Source organism: Brachionichthys hirsutus, chromosome 7 (assembly GCF_040956055.1).
Source record: "Brachionichthys hirsutus isolate HB-005 chromosome 7, CSIRO-AGI_Bhir_v1, whole genome shotgun sequence".
Lineage (NCBI taxonomy): Eukaryota > Metazoa > Chordata > Actinopteri > Lophiiformes > Brachionichthyidae > Brachionichthys > Brachionichthys hirsutus.
The window spans coordinates 9,858,134-9,876,306 of record NC_090903.1 but is presented as its reverse complement, the minus strand read 5'-3'; the positions used below and the strand labels follow the sequence as shown (position 1 = coordinate 9,876,306).

The following is an 18,173-nucleotide window of genomic DNA, read 5'->3' as shown; positions in this document are numbered from 1 at the left end:
CCTCCTCTTAAAAAAAAATAATCCAAGCATCGGCAGAGGAACTGCATTTTATTGAATAACATTTGTATAATATCATTTTTCATGCCTTTTCAAAAGTCACAGAGATATATGCCGTATTAATAGATTGATTAACTCACACCTACACACGCACGTATGTGTGTTTGCGATTGAATGATGGCATTGTTCTTGCAGCAGACATGTGAAATCGATTATTGAGGACGAACCTGTGGAAAATGTTTTCCTTCCTAGTTTCTTTCAATTTGATTTAGAATTCAAAAATGAGGTCGCAGCAGTGAGTGCACAAAATTCTTGAGGAATTTTGATTAAAGAAGAAAGAAATAAACAGGGAATTAAGCTGTGCAGAGCGGAGCACCATCTGAACAGCAAATGAAAATAGTCCTTCTCTGGCTCGTGTCTCTTCTCATTTACTGTCTCTGCCCCTGAGTTTTTCCCTTTGTCACTTTCCCTCTTTTTCACACTCCCGCTGTCACACACACACATGCACACACACAAGTTATCAATTCAAAATGCTCAAATACATTTTTCCCTCTATGACTCCTCCTCACATTTGACCAACTTTGACCCCAATCTGTCCAGCTGTTATCGTCTTTCTTCCACTTGCTTTCACTTATTATTTTCCCTGACTGTCTTATATCTCTTTGTTGCTCTTCACCACCTACTTGTCTGTTTGCTCCTTTCTCATAAAGTCCTCTGCTTTTCTTTCATCGTCATCCCTTTTTCTATCTTTTTCACTTTTGATTAGTGTAAAGATGGTCTTTGTTCCCCCCCCCCCCCCCCGAACTCAAGAATATGAATTGATTACCATTTTCACCCCGCAGAGGCTGATGAAAGCGTCTCTGAGCAATAATTAATGACTAATTTGTGAATGATCCCTGAGTCTTTATCCCCTTTGTGGCCAACTCTGCTTGTGGAGAGTTCCTCATGTGGAAAGTCGATGAAACGGCGTGTGCGTTGGTAAGGGCGTAACACAAGAGGACCGGGGGGAGAAAAATTAAAGGCAAACACTGACAAAAAATCATGTTTATTTTAATGATATTGCATTAAATTGCACAAAAATGATCTCATAATACTTTCCATATGGAGCAAGTTCACACCAGACCATTACATTTACAAGGAGCCAACATTCCCCCAAGATGATGCTCTTGGCAAATAATGAGCAATAAAATGAATAACAGAATAATAGAAATATGTATAAAAACAATATTCAAATATTTAGTAAATATATTTTAAAGAAATGTATTGCTATTTGTATCCAGCAGCTACTGCTCAGTCTAGAATAGTTTATAGTAAATAGTTTATTTAGAGAGAGAGACAGAGAGATGTAGTAGGCGAGTCAAAAACATAGATACTGACTAAAGAGCTGCTCTATAAAGCTATAAATGCTAATGCTATCGATAGGGACATCAGGGTTGACAGCCACAGGTCCAGCTTCTGCAGCACCATGGACAGATGGACCTGCAGACTGAGAGACAGAAAGAGGGACAAACAGAGGGAGAGAGCACAAGACTGCATGTTATATATTTATAGCATGAATGACCAGATGGAGAGGGAGGAGCTCAGTGTGTCGTAGGAGGTTATGCCACCAGTGCTGGCCTATGACAGCATATTGATTATTGCATTGATTAACTACTAACTATAAGCTTTGTTGAAAAGGAAAGTCTTTAGTCTACTCTTGAACTTAGCGTAGATTAATGCGAATGCTAGCAGTAGGGACAGTGTGTGTGTCGGTGTGTTTATACATGTGTGTAGGGGTCCTGATGATCCCTGCAGAACAAAACCTCTGCAGACAGAAGACACGCCATAAACATCAGAAGAGAGCCTGTAATGGCTGCGTGCAAAATTCAAGCTGGGACAGCATACGTTGAGAGAACACAACCAAGAACAGCTGTTCCAGTGGTGATATAATCATTAGTGTCGCCACAGGTGTAGATAGATAGAGCTCTATCTATCTATCTATCTATCTATCTATCTATCTATCTATCTATCTATCTATCTATCTGTCTATCTATCTATCTATCTATCTATCTGTCTATCTATCTATCTATCTATCTATCTATCTATCTATCTGTCTATCTGTCTATCTATCTATCTATCTATCTATCTATCTATCTATCTATCTGTCTATCTATCTATCTATCTATCTATCTATCTATCTATCTATCTATCTATCTATCTATCTGTCTATCTATCTATCTATCTATCTATCTATCTATCTATCTATCTATCTATCTATCTATCTGTCTATCTATCTATCTATCTATCTATCTATCTATCTATCTATCTGTCTATCTGTCTATCTATCTATCTATCTATCTATCTATCTATCTATCTATCTATCTATCTGTCTATCTATCTATCTATCTGTCTGTCTGTCTGTCTGTCTGTATCTATCTTTCTATCTATCTATCTATCTGTCTGTCTATCTGTCTATCTGTCTATCTATCTATCTATCTATCTATCTATCTATCTATCTATCTATCTATCTATCTATCTGTCTGTCTGTCTGTCTGTCTGTCTGTCTGTCTGTCTGTCTGTCTGTATCTATCTTTCTATCTATCTATCTATCTATCTATCTATCTATCTATCTATCTTTCTGTCTGTCTGTCTGTCTGTCTGTCTATCTCACAAAACATTCACTGTCATGTTGGAATGATGACGGATATTATGATTCTCATCTCGCAGTGTGTAATCTCGTAATCAGCGTGTAAGGAAAATTGAAAAAAAGCGTTTTCATTGGCTGCAGAGAACGTCACAATGCCAGCCTGTTGATTGATGCACCACAGAGGTTGGGATGGATTGAATTCCAGTAAAGCGAATCACATGTATCCCCCCAAAGCATGAACTTCTATTGATTATCATATCAAAACATAATTCTCTGAAAAATGTGGATAGTTCAAGACTTCAATTTATGTCCAAATATCAATAAAAGTAAAAATGAAACACTGACTCGCCTGTCAGCTTCAGCTTTGCTTTGAGTTTAGAAAACAGTGAAATTAAAATACCGGTAATGTTCACTATGTAGTGACTAAGAGAGTACCATATTAGCTCACAGGGTGCACAACGTGACTCACGGAGCCACTCGTGTGACTGTGGTCTTTGTTTATTTGGACTTTTAAAGGACTCAGAATCTTAATTCGCCTGTTAATGCCCTTTCCTGCCTGTGGTGATAATGACAGAACACACAAACGAGGGCAGGCCGTGGAAGCAAGAAAGGCTGTTGTTCTTCAGAAGCCATATTATTCTGTACTTTGAATTTCAAGCTGCCTAATTAAATCTGGTTTGCATGCATGAAATAAAAGATATACTATGTGTACATGGCACGGATGCTACCGGCTAATTACAATCCTGTGATTTGGGCCGTGAATACAAGACGATCATTTTCAGTGCCCCCCCCCTGCTTAGGCTATCCATCAGCTTGTCAAGGCAGGAGCTGCAACCTGAGTTTGAGGACCATGGACAACAGCACGGATGAAACGATGCCAATTATAATGTCTTATTGGAAATACAGCTAGGAGAGGGGCCCCAGGCGAGGGATTTTAACATGCTGTGCCTCCTTTTACTTCCGCTGTGTGAGAGTAACCTTCAGTTTGAGGCTGGAAGGCGACAGTATGTTGCCACTGAATGCATGTCTCCAAGGTAAAATGATGTAAATAGGATGAAACCAGCTGTCCTCTTTAGAGGACCAACATGCCGTTTATTCCCTTTGGTGTCACATAGCCGTTGTACAAAAATAGTGTGGCTTCTCCGCTGGTGGCAGGGCATCCTGTTGGTGAGTGCCTCAGTTCAGCTGAGAAGGATGTGAAGTGCTCTTGTTGCACATCGGACGTGATGTTCCGCAGGCCTCACCTGTAGCGTCGCAGTTCTCCTGCCTCCTCCGCTACTTACCTTCCCTTTTTTTCTGCTCCTCGAACACAGGTGTTAAAGAAGGCTGTTTGTCATGCACTCGGATCCAACCTGCGGAGCAGCGCCTTCACTTACAGTTTTTCTCAGTCGCTTTGGTATACTTTTCTCAGATCAGATTGGAAATTCTCATAACTATTAGTTCAACCATCACAACATTTAGTCATTTGCGCACATCATAGTAGCAATTTCTCCTTCCTCTTAGCAAATTGCAAATGCTTTTGGACATGTATCATTTGCTTTCTTGCAATTCTCTGCTGTTTTATAACATTATCAGGTCATGTCAGTCAGAATGATCTATTATGGATGCTGAATAGTCGTTCTCAATAAAACTAATAGTCTTCATTTCATTGCTATCAAATGGCCCTGCTAGCAGCCCTGGATGCAGTCATGCTGAGGGTGGATTCGCCACTCCAGGTGACTCTTTCCTCGCTGCAATGCAAAGCATGATCGCCGTTGTGATGTAGATGAAAATATGTGTCCAGACAGACAGAGACGTCTGGATGTGCCAGAATGATTTACCGATGGCCAGAGAATCTTATGTCACATGCTTGTCGAAACACAAAGTTAAATTCAGTGCTTTTTTGTTTAAATAGCTCAACAAACATAATTTAAAATCTAAAGAGATAACATACGGAGACTGGAAAAAACTGTTTGTCATCATTCAGTTGGAACGAACGGCACCTGTTCACAAGCGCTTTGTGGTTCTAGTGGTGACTCAAAATCGCTCAATGCCAAGTGGTGAGACGTTACAAGGCCGTCAGAGGTTTGGTTGTACTGTCTGCAGATACCGATAGAAGGGAGCGACAATTGTTTTTGCAGCATGATGCATGATAATTGGGGTACACAAATCCTTTGGGGCTTAGACGTTTCAGGGAGACTTCGAGTGAAGGTCATCTGCCCTGCGCAGCAGAAAGATATACAGGATATTCCTCCTTGGAGTCTAGACACTGACGGTGGTGGTGGTGGCTGATGATGCTGCTGAGACCGTGTTTGTCTGAAGACGCAGATAAAACGATGCCGTTAAGAAGGTGTATTTGTGAAATCAGTGCAGTGATGGAAGGTGGAGGGTGTGCGTAACAGCATCCTGAAAGAAAAGGCGGCACAGAGAGAATCACATTTAATATGACAGCACCAAGGTGATGGGGAAGCCATGAGGGGAAACCACCTTTCTCTCTCATTAAACTTGCATTGCTCCATTTTGCCACGTCCTCAGCTTGTTATACTGGAAAAACCAAAGGCAGAACTTGACTGTAAGAATCTTATTTTAGCAGGAATTGTGATCAGAGTACATAATTTAACAGCACAATCACAATCAATTGCTCATAATTCCTCATAATGGGAGGGAATGGAAAAAAAAAACACAGGACATTCAGAAGGGTTAGCATTCATTGGATGGATATTTCATTATTTATCTGAATCAGAGTATCGTAGAGGAACGTTAGGTGTTCTTTTTCTTACCTATGAAGTCTTTAGCACCAGGGTGAGATAAGTCAAGTCAAAAAGACGGGAGTGCGTTTGATTTCTAACGCAGCCAGGAACTGATGTTGGGCCTGAGGGAAGTCTGTGCCAAGTTCTGTTGTGATGCGTTGCTACGTGAAGCACATTACTGCATGCATTCAAATGATCACCCATTAGCATTGCAACGGCACCTCAGGTGAAGCCGACATGCTGTGAAATAATTACAATGAAAACTCACTTTGCGTTACACCGGCAGTATTTTATGCATTTTGAATTTTTCCGTTTTTTTTTTACTTCCTTTTTCGAAAAGACAGCAGTTGTTAAATTTGCTTCGTGAAACATAAACATACATTACTTTGAAATCAAATCAACAGTGCGACGAGTTCGCATCTGTTTCCTTGTTTTGTTGTTATTTGAATTTGATTTTATTATCACTTACATTATGAGAGTGGATTTCAAATGAATTTTTAGCTCTTGTGGAAAAGAGGCCTGCTCTCATTAATAGACACAACCGAGGGATGAGCTGCTAGACCATGTGTTGGCGAGTGTGGCTGGATTCATGTCAACTTATGAAGAGCAACTTTCTTGTAAAAGGACCGTCTGTGGAGTTCCAGTAATTACATAACTGGATTACATGATTCCCCAAGAAATCCTTTCGCAGCCTCGTTGTTGTTCATAAATGTACTCAGTTTTGTCAAGGAAATATTTACTTGGCTACCCACAGTATATTAATACGTTTTGCTACCTGAAGTGTGCTTGATTTTGTCCCTAGAGCTCTATGTGGCAGTGCAGTTATTAAAGCAGCACTGGTAAAGTTCTGTGCCCTCTACAATAGAGATATAGACACATATTGCGTCTGTTTCTCACTAGAGAGGGATGTTTTGCTCTGCAAAAGAGGATTTCCTCCTCCAGAGTCCACTCAACGCAGGAAAAACACACACAGCTGTCTTTTGCTTACTGACTTTATAAAGTCGTTGTGAAAGCATCGGCTTCAGATTCCAGAGAAACTATTGGCAGCTGATTCTTCTTGCAAGTTTATGGTCTTCAATTGATGCTCAACAGATCTTCTCAAGGCTTAAATCCTACATCAAAATCCATATTTATAGACATGTGGGAAGCCACACAAAGACCACAAAGGTTATTTCAGCGTACTCAGATCATGAAACCTTTTACCTTTACCTTTTATATTAATTTGTTGAGGCTTCAAAAGTAACGTTGCTGACTTTTGTCAGGTTCCTGATAATCAATCTAAGTACAACTTTGTAATTGTTTTTTTTTTTAAATCTCCAGCTGTTTTTTATTGAGTGTAACAAAAAGAGAGTGTCATTGGAAGGTCGTAGACAAAAAAGGCAATTAAACTAGAAAAATACTCAGTAAGATAATGACACACTTCAGATTTTAATGCATTGTCTGCATGTGGAGTCATGCTTTGTGCTAATGGATAATATATTGTGCATCATGGCTAAAAGTAAAGTGTTTAAATAAAATGAGGCCTCTGGCCTGAAGACTGTTGAGTATTTTGTCAGTACTCTGTCAAAGGGCTTCGTGGCCCCGCTCTATACTCTGTGGATGACTTGCATGCCCCCATCACCTCATCCATATTTCATCAGTAGCCTAAGCTACACTGTTTTCTTTGGGTTTCTGCTCTCTTTGAGTCAAAGTTATGGAATGCAGTGTTTCCAGGAAAGCATGCATGCTTGATGAGGTTTATCTAAACATAGTGGCAGCAGCAGCAGCAGCAGCTCCCCCTCCAGTCACAAGGGCAAAGGGCCCCTTCAAGTGTTAATGGTGAAAAATACCGATTTACTTGCTTGTTTTGACGAAGCTGCAGCGGTTCACAATCTGCGTGTTCAGAATGGGCCGGCAGCTTGGCTCCTGGTACTGCTCATCAGAACTGTGTCGCCTCATCCGGGTTGCTAACATGCCTTTTGCTGCTGCCCACGGTCCACAGCAGCACATTTATTACTGAGCTTCTCACGCACGCACTCCCACAGCTTTTCCAAAGTAAGCTGTTTTCATTGTCCACGTTTCTGTTTTTAGATCATGGCATGTGAGAATTTCTTTTCTCTGCCTCTCTTATTTCTCAGACAGCGCGTCTCCTGCACCCACCACGGTTCATTTGTTTGTTCACTGTTTATTCATTTAGAACATGAACAAGCTTCACCAAAATGCAAAGCTGCACATCATTTTGGTCCCTTGAGATTGATCTGCTAAGTGTAAAATTGGAACTAATATATATTTGTCAGGCATTGGGGACAACAAGCAAAAGGTTTTAGTTAACTCGGGTTTCTTTCTTTCTTTCTATTTATTATTTATTCTTTTTTCATGAAAATGCATTTGCAACATTACACCTTACACACACTTTCCTTACTTTGAAAGGGTTTCTTTTTAAGCGATTGTTCACATTTGTTCAGACTGTGGTGGCACATCGTATAGGAACCTATACGATATAGGAAACCATGAAACAGAAAACAAATCCACCTTGGTGACGGTGTAAACAAACCATTACATGTGTTACACAAACTTGAAACATTATACATTTTCAGTATAAACAAACAGAACAATGACAAATAGGGCAATGGTATTAAGTGGATTGGAGAGGAATTTATATTCCTGTGCGCCTCTGGAAGATCACCTGTGTCAAAAGTATTGCGAAACGGTCTGTGCGTCTCAGCAGCAGCATAATTGCCTCCACCATGAAGGTTATATTTTCAGTCTGGTCTGTTTGTCAGCAGGATTACAGAAACATACTTCTGTAATTGTCATGATCTGCTGTGAGAAAGATCCACAGTTCAAGGAAGAACCTCATGAGTACGCAAAAGGCAAAATCATTTTCCACTTTCAATGAGACGGACTTAGTGGAAAGTTGGCCTGCTTGATTTGAGAGGAGATCAACAGTTAAGTCAGCAAAGAAAAATGAGAAAGAATAGTGTGTGATTGTTTCACAGCAGTAATGTTCTGCAGTAGAGATGAACAAACCCACACAATATGCCACGGTGCTGGATCTTGACTGGATTCAGACTTAGTACACATGAAACGCACCCACCCACCTGCAGATCTGTGTAAATCCGTGATGCAGACAGAGATGAAAATACATAGAAAAGTCCCTAAAACAGCAATTTACTAATATTAAGAAGAAGAATACTATTAAAATACATTTTAAGGGATGAATGAGCACTTCTAGTGGAAGTTAAGTAATGATTGACATGTGGTGCAAATTATTTTGATGCACATAATCATATTTTAGCCAAATTCTAAAATATTAGGAAATATATCCACATTTGTAGTGGTTGTACTTGGATATGCAGAAGAGTGGACTCTCAGCCTCGGTGGCGATGCGTTGCCTTTCAGTGCAATCCCAGTTCCAGTTTTAGCATTTAGTTTAGCAAACCCACTGCTATTGAAGTGCACCACATTCATGATGTCAGAAGCAGTTAGACATTCCTAAATTACAGCTCTTCATTTGTAAAAAAAAAAATACTTCCTTTGAGGAAAGCTCTTAACAGCAAAGATTTTTAACTGGTACTCTACGTTATATTGAATTAACAGTCTTCGATTTAAGGCATATAATGTAGTGTCTGTGAGACTTTAGCATTTTTTTTTTATACATAATTTTGCTGATTCTCCATTTGACAGAGCCACACATTGCCCCCCCCCCTCCCAATAAGAGGCAACTAGCCCTTGAAAATGCCACATTGAAAAATAATCTCCTTTTTTCCCAACCCAATTAGTTATGAGCTCTCCATCTGGGTGCCCCCCCAAAATGAAGCAAAGCCCTCAGACACTCATCCATCCACTCCATTTCATCACTGAACCCTTGTTTGCTGCATATACTAAATGCAGAAGAGGAGCCTTGCACACTCAGAACACGATGCATCAAATGAAATGCGGTGATTTGAATAGCATTATAGCTAATGGCCTCTCTGTATTTCTGTGCGTGTTTCAGATGGGAAGGTGGAGGTAACGAAGGAAAGCATGAAGCTTTGCACCATGGGGCCAGGGAAGGTGTTCGGAGAGCTGGCCATTCTCTACAACTGCACCAGGACGGCAACAGTTAAGAGTGAGTCTTCACAGACACCTGGACGCATCCACCGTGCGTGCATGAGTCTGTTGAACGTCCACGCACACAAGCGCCCACTGACATATTCCTCCGGAGAAGATTAGGGCTCTTTCTACCAGTTGAATATCAGTCCTTCTTGGACGCAGAAAGAACGATGACAAGATTACTGCATGAATCGGGAACACAGTGGCCATGATGAAGCGCTACCCTTCACCAGTCCATGTTTTCACAACACTCCAGTTAAATGTTTTGTGCACCCTCCAGTGAGCCGAATGTCAAGGTTTACTGCCTCCACTCGTTCATGCCAAAAGCCCCAGCTAGGAAGGATACACAGTGGGCGAGAAGGTGGTCTGTCAAACTGGCGTATTTGAATAGCCAGCCTGGGAGATTGAGGAGAGGAGAGAAAGAACAGGGCAGATGGCGTGCCACACACATTTGAGACCTGGTCGTATCATAAACGAGTGTGACAGGATGAGAAAATATGTGTTTGTGTGAGGCAGGAAATGGGTAATGGCTGGATTGTATTTGGATGGAATAATGGATAGATAAAATGGGACTTGAGACGAGGTCTGCCGGGCGAATGTTTTTCTGTGCATGTTAATGCAGCTCAAATTAAAATAAATGATCACTATCTGAGTGGCTGCTCCAGTTGACATGGTTGAGAATACTTGATTATGATTCATAGCAAAGAGTATGTGTGTATGGTAGTCTGCGAGGTACAAGTGTAGGTATTTGGGTGGGTGGTGTATGCATGTATGTATACGTGTATGTGTACTTGTGTGAGTGTATGTATGTATGTATGTATGTGTGTATATGCATATATATATATGCATGCATATAGTCAAGATATTTGATTACGTGAGATAATTTCATAGTGACATGGGGTAGGGTTAAATACTTTTATATATATAAGCAGGGGAAAAAAAAATCCCTGCTTGTGATGAGAGTCTATATGTGGTGAATGTATGAATGTTTGTGTGGAGGGCAGAGGGTCCTTTGGGCCAGCAGACAAAGGCGTGAAGGCCTGACTTTGCGTAAGGAGGAAACACAGTTCTTGTTAATAGCAGGGAGGTTATATGGCCCTTGCTGGCCACTTTTATGTGCCATGAACCTGTGCTGCTGACCAGACCAACCGGACTGAACTCCCAGCGCTGGTTACCATGGCAACAGGTGTCCACTGGGACATGAGCCAACTCTTATGGGATAAAATATTCCCCTTCCCACGGGCGACAGCGTGTCTGTCTTTTTCTTTTGTATATACTTTTCCCTGCTGCCAGCCCACCAGCCTGTTCTTCCTTTCATGATCATTTGAAGTGTATGCCAGTGCTTAGCTTCCTTATAAAAAGTGTGCACGGAACAAATGATGTAATTGTCTCCATGGGCTGGAGCGCGTTTACAGCCAAAGCTGGCCATTGGCATGCGCTTCTAAAGGGGGGATGTCTATAGTTTTAGAGACGATACTCAAGAATGTACAGAGGAATTCGACCACTAAGCCAGAAGGCGATGGCCTCAGATGGAAGGCACGCAAACACTGGGGTTCAGCTTCCAATCAACCAATTAAACTTGATCTCTGTGTTGAACCCTTTCGGCGGATATAGCCTCAGTCTAATTTCAATTCACACCGCATAGTCTCCTGAGTCATATGACTGAGTACCAGTAATTACATCCTGGTGATGAACCTGCTCATGTTGACTCAGAGGAACTCGGTGTATCTCCATCCAGCCTATCTGCCACAGTAACTCATGATATAATGGCACTTCTAACTGTGATAATAAAAAGATCATTGCTGTTGTCAACTATTGAGAAATAATAAAGAGCCATTATGTGCGATGGCTTGAGGACAAAGCTTTGCCCACAGTCAGGCAAATCCATTGCTGAAGGCCACCAGAGCCATTATGTCTAGTTGGAGTGATGATGGAGTTTGCAGTCTTTCTTCCTTTAAAAGAATTGTACCGCATATTAATTTTTGAGACAAGAACATCATTATTATTATTTTTTTAAATCCTGAATTTTGATACATTAAATTTGCTTCTGTGAGAATAAAATGAGTTTAAACTGCCATAGTTTTAGGGATAAAGTACAGTAACTGTGTAATCTCACATGTTCAAATCTTCATTTAAATTTTCATTAAATTAGTGCTCACACGTTTCCAGAGATATTAATGCCGTAGCAATCGTCTTACAACAAAAGGCACGAACTGAGATGACAGACAGTGAAAGCAGATTCAATGTTCACTAAAACTGATTATCACACATTTAATTTATCAAGATGTTTGTCGAATTGTGTCGTTATGTGGACACAATTCTGCCAACTAATTTAGCAAATGAGTTGGCAGCATGTTATAAGAAATAGCTGTTATATATTTTTAAATATCTTAAATGTGCAAATTCGCATGAATTAACTTGTTGAATTAAGATGTGAATACAAAAACAGGAAGCACAGTAAAAAAACATAATAATAATGGCACATTTTTAAGCTGTTGGAAAACACTATTTTCCCACTATGTGTGTTGTGCCATTTTGTATTTTCTTTTCCTACAAAGGTGTTTTGACTGGGAAAATATGTGAGCACTCATCCAGTTACAAAAGTTTATGCAGAGGTTTCACAGGGATGAAACAAAATTGCAAGCATGCCCAAATAATAATAGAATTTGGTTGAAAATGTATGAATTCTTGCATTTTAAAGATCACAAATTCCTTTAGGGACTGGCAAGGATATTACTTTTCCAATAAGCCCCCTCTTTTCTGCCTTCAGCTCATTTATGTGCGAGGCCTCTCTGTGTAGAGAAAGGAATCTTGGACAGAAAGTTTGCCCTGACTTGAACATTTCAAGTAGACCTTCCTCCCAGGCTATGTGTTTCCCCCCAGCGTCCTCTGCCAAGCGATGCGTTATTTTTAGTTTCGGGATAGAGGGAGGCGAGTGTAGCGTTATGGTCACGTCTGCGGTTAGGCCCTGCCAGTCTTGGCGAATAAGGTGGGTTTTTACATGCAGCACGGGGGGGGGGGGGGGGGGGGTTGCAGAATCACAGAATCACAGTTTATAAAAGCCTAGTAATCTGTATCATATCATTTTCACATGACAAAAAATATGGGAAAGGCTGGCCAGTGAGAAGTAGATGAAAAGGGTGGGCGTGAGAGACAAAAGAGATGAGTGATAAATGCAGGCCAGCGGTGACAGCAAGATGAGGAAGCCCCCTCAGGTGAAGAGAGACACAATTGCTATTTCTTTTTTTATGTCTGTGGGGAGACAACCGAGAGGGACAGTGACTCGCTAAAACTAGTATTTGATAGCATCAAAATGTCCGTGTTTCGTAGAGACATGGGCTTGACAGCATAACGGGATGCAATTCAGCATTATGCAACATAAAGCTGTGCAAGAGCTGACAATAGTAAAGATCGTTGCACCACAAGACAACAGCAGGAAAGAACTTCAAAATCAAAATCAATATGCAAGAAAGCAACTATATTTCTTAAAAATATATAGTTGCAAACTTGAAACTTGCGGTGACGCGTTGACTTGGGAGTGTAACTCAGTGAGTATTTTCTGAATACTGAATAATATGCCACATGTTTTCTTGATACTTCAGACAGATTCAGTTCTCAGCGATACACGCGCACGCCTCTTCCAAGGTCTATTAGGCCCACAGCTGTCTGCTTGGCTTACTTCACATTAAACATTGATACAGCATTCAAATAAAGGAACTACTAAAAAATAAGATTAAAACTAAGAACGGTAATACACAGACAAGTATTGTCATTATAGTGTTTGTATTGGCTGAGTGTTGGAACATGTTTTGCACCAGTTCACTTTGGAGAGTTCTGTCATTGCCAGGAGTAACATAATCAGTGAAACTAAGAATGTGTTTGCTTCATTTGAATGTTGGTTGTGGCAGAAACAGTCTCACACGAGAGCATATATCATACGATCATGATGTCTTGAATACAATTTGCACTATGATGCAAAAAGAAATCCATCATGTATTATTGATGGGATATCTGCTGAATATATCTATGGGATGCATATTAATGCCTTCCATGCTATACATTCTTTGTATTGTATATCCATCTCAAATTCATTGTTCCTGATCCCCAGTTTTTAGTATTTACTCTCCACCATTCTCTGATGATGTGAACTCAAGATAAAAATGAAAACCCATAATTAATGGATTGGAGAATATTCATTTCCTACGGCTGGCTGCCATCCAAACCAGGAACTGGTCCGTCTTTCTATATTACAGCCTCCATTTTAACGATGGTGAATGCTGTGCAGTGGATAATGGAACCGTGGCCCATAAGCTGATGGACATGGAGCTCTAACACTTACTCACTTAAATGAGTGTATGGCCCATTTACTTGACCTTTTAACCATTGTTATTCCATGACATGCCATGGTGTGAATTCCTCCACAGACCCACATAGACAGCAGAGACAGACAGAACATACATACAGCACATCCTGCTTGTGTCGCTTGTGCATCAATGCTCTCTCTCTCACACACACACACACACACACACACACGCACACGCACGTCTTAATTGCTAAAATATTAACATGAGCAATTTTCAGGAGTCTTCTGTGAATTGTCCTTGTAATGGAGTGATAACTTGGCTGCATGAAAATCCTTCCTTCCTCTGGGTCATTTTTCCCCATCCATCAATGAGAGCAATTGTGCGTGTGTGTGTGTGTGTAGTAGACTGTCTGCTCAGTCTCAGGAATCCCCCCGTCCACAGTGAGTGAATCCTGTTTTGGCAGAAAGCGACAGGCTACCAGTTAGAGTCCTTAGGGAGCCAGGAAGTAAGTTAAACATTGTGACAGGCGCTGGAAGGAGAGGATGTGGCTTTTTCTGGGGACAGCAATGTTACAGTAATATGTCTTAAAGTGGCGCGCACGCATGGCCAATGTTAAAGATACTCAGCATGTATCACAAGAAGCATTTCTGCATCCCTCAGGGGTGTACACTGTGTCTGTTTGTAGCAATGGATTTACTTGGATTAACGAATAGAAGTGTGATTGAATGTGTGTGAATCAGTTGCGAAGCTGCTAAGCATTCATCCCCGGAAAGGAATGCAAACACAAGACATGGCAGGTCGCACTGCAGTAGACGCTTTGCATGGAAGCAAGAGACGGCTTCAAATATGGAAGCTGTTACCTGCCATTCAAGTTAAAGTGGCTACAAGTAATGACTTTGGCTGTTTCAGTATTTCTTGCCTGACATATTTGACAGTGGAAACATTTTACACTTCATCTCTCAAATTCCAGCAAGTGAATTTAACTATTGATTAATGCAAATATGAGCTGGTGGTCAATATTGGTCATGTGACAGATGCTGTGGCTGACAAGGACAAGTCTGATGTCTTGAGCGGTTTAATTCATGGGTTTGAGGGCGGAGATAAATCCTTGGAAGTCTTTTTAATTTTTTGATGCCGTCAACTCGGCCTTGAGAAATGCAAAAACGCAACGGTCTACACAACACAGACTATTTTGGAACTATGAGGCCATCTTGTCTGTCGACAGAGTTGCCACTCGAAAGAGAACGGATGCATTTAAGCCAAGATGGGAAATGTTTGGCAGCCTGCTCTGTGCGTGACGAGGTCAGCATAATGAAGACACGAGAGCCAGACAGTTACGCCAACGTCAATAAAATCATCCTGTTGTTCCTTATCCTTGAGCAGTGCTGCTTGTGAGAGGGGATTTGCACATCTCAAAATAAGCACAGCTCCCACCTGCCAGCCAACGTTATTTGGGGATGCCCACATACAGATAAATGGGAGACTTGCTCCTTCTACGATTGTGGATTTAATTTAATTCATAGATCTGTGGTTTAGAAACTTTTAAATAATGGTTTAAATTTAGCAGCTGACTTTAACATATGACCGGGAATATGCAGAGTTATTGCTATTAATGTGACTGAACACAATATGTCTTGGTCTGGTGCTATTACATCTATGGGCGATGCTAGTGTTCTTTGAAAGCCTGGAGATCTCAAAAATCACATTTTCTGCTGGCTAATTTTCCCAGTTGCCATGTCTGTGACGTTCTTACTGCCTGGTTCACAATGACTGACTTGCCCATGCCGCTGTCTGAGGTAAGGCAGCACAAGTCCTTTCTCTTTACCTTGTGTGTTCGGAGGTTCCAGAGGACTTCATTGCCTTGGGAAAAAGGATTTCACTGGATGACAAAGGAAACGTGGAAACAACACTGACAGAAAAAAGAAGATAGAAACAATGGCTTTGGTAGATGCAATTCCTGCGGGATTTAAAGGCGAAGAATCTTCCATCTTTCACTGGCTGCCATGGTAACACTGCTGCCAGAGAGCATAAAGAAACATGGTGGTAAAATGGTAATGGTAGCAGGCAGCGCCAACCAAATGCATAGATGCATGTGACTGGTTCCCTGGCCTAAACCATGTCAGTCAGATGTTTAAGTCGACAGAGTGGCTTGTTTTATTTGGATCAGAATGTTTTTTTAATTTCTGTGTCTGTCATGTTTTTCCCAGTGAGCCTCTGTGTGTGTGTCTGTGAGCCTGTATGCGTGTGTGTGTGTGTGTGTGTGTGAGAGAGAGTTTGCTGAGGGCCCCTGCTGCTCCCGTTGTCCTGATTCTCTGTTGTAGCACAGGTGTGAGCCTGAAGCTAAAGGCTCTTCTGGGGCTCCAGACGACTTGAAAAGGTTAAAAGTTAAAGCCCCCAGAGAGAGCCAACCTCTGAGAGCAGCAATATATACAGTCAGTCAGCAGGAGAACGTCCCTGGAGGAGGTGTAGTTTCATTCGGTTGCTTTTCTTCAACTGGATTGATGCTTATAGGCTTATGTTATAACAATGTGAACATGGGGTTTTCTTCAGGGGAATGTCGGGTAACTGAGGACGGTGGAATTTTATAACCCCCCCCCCCCCAAAAAAAAAAGCTATCTCATGAACCTCAGTATCAGTGGGGACCATGGCTCAGTAGAGCAGTTTCTCTTTATATTTTAATGTAGTACTATACTTAGCCTGTAATCTTCTACCCATTTTCATTCATGAGTTCAGACGTCATGATATAATCCCTGTAAGAGTTTATCCAACAGACATAGATTGTTGGGACTAAAAAGGGCCATCAGGCGTGACAATTGTTTGTTTCATTAGTAGTCCAACAAACTGATTAGCATATCCTAATGTTTTTTCCTCCCACCATATAGTCGTGATGCTACCATTAAGTGCACAGATGGTGGGGCTGAAAGTGACACTGTGCAACAGAAGGAAAGCATGCAGCTGTTATTTCTTTAAGCTTTTGCAAACACCAGACAGTCACTATATCACACACACACACTGCTTCAGATGCCGTTGTGTGTTTACATTCTCACTCCTGCAAGTCTGCCGCCAGCACATTCTTACTTATGACATCATGCCGGTCATGACACACAGCAAGCTACGACTGCCTGAGGACCAACCTGCGGTCCGTCGCTCCTCTTTGAGGCTGGTTTGAATTAGTTTGAGTGGGAATCGCATCAAAAGGTGGCCTGTGGACAAAACACCAGAAGTGTTTTCCATAAATCATAATCCACTCAAAATGTGGCGCACCTGTGAGAGCTTCATGAAATGCCTGCAGTTGCCTATAAATAGTTGGTGAAACACCCCTTATTAATATTAATGCCCTCTGAATGCATGAAGACCGTCATGGACAAGGAAGAGAAACATTCTGTGGAGGAAAGTGGATGCGTGCCGCAGGCGAGGGAAAGGGAACTCCACATCTCACCTCTCCGGATGAAAAGCTGGCAGGGGTTATTGGGGAACTGCTCCTGAGTGGAGTAGAGAGACGGAGGCGGGGGCTGATACACTCCATGCGCAAGATGCACAGATGACTCAAGTACCATCATTTGTATTTATTTACTTCATAACAGTGGAAACCAGATGCATTGAGTGGGACTTGATTCATACAACAGTTACTATTTGTTGTAGTGGGTGCGTGTTCCAGCATGGTCAGTGTTTGCTACAGCTGAGGAACAGTGTGTGCCCACCGTCCCCCCCCCGTCCCCCCCGCCCAGCCCTCCAGCAGACATGATGTCCTCACAGAGGCGGTTGTCCAGATGCAAAGGGACACGATCGATGAAATGAAGACACCAACATTTTGAAAGAAATTAAAACAGCCTCTGATTAAATACCGTGAATTGTTTCAATCCCTCGTGTTTCTACAGCCGAGGCATTACATCTGCACAAAGAGATCCAAGGGGACACCTAAAGGAAGTCAAAAAAAGCACATGCATAGTCATTGGCTGTAGGTCTTCCGGGTCTCTGTCCAAGGAGTCACTCCTTATGTCTTCCATTCACCGTGTCTTCAGCAGCACTAAATTTGCCATGGTGCGTCATAATGTGTTGCGATTAAATGTATTTTTAATAAGCCTATTACATGGTGTAATTGTAATAAGGATAATTCTTCTTGAGGACAAGAAAATGCATAATTTTCTCATTTTCAGCAATTTATTCGGGTCACAGATTTGAGCTGAAGCCTATCCCAGCTGACATCTGGCGGGAGGCGGGGCTGGACAAGTTGCCAAGTTTATCTCAGGGCCGCAAAGCGACAACAGCTAATCCTAACACCTACGGCCAATTTAGAGCGGCCATTGTATGATCTGGTCGTGGGAGGAAGCTGGAGAACCTGGAGAGAACCCACACAGATACGAGGAGGAGGATTAAACACACATTCACCTCGTCATGAATGTCAAGTTTCTTATTTTTTTTTTTTGTGTGTGTGTGTTTAAA

At 41.5% G+C, this 18,173-nt stretch overlaps 1 protein-coding gene across 1 annotated transcript in view; it reads left to right on the top strand.

Annotated features, from left to right (window-relative positions):
* Positions 1-18,173, top strand: part of LOC137895483 (cGMP-dependent protein kinase 1-like) — a 61,551-nt gene that overhangs the window by 11,505 nt on the left and 31,873 nt on the right. The window contains exon 3 of the mRNA XM_068740957.1: positions 9,329-9,442. Coding sequence (XP_068597058.1) covers positions 9,329-9,442 — 114 coding nt within the window. The remainder of the gene's footprint in view (positions 1-9,328; positions 9,443-18,173) is intronic.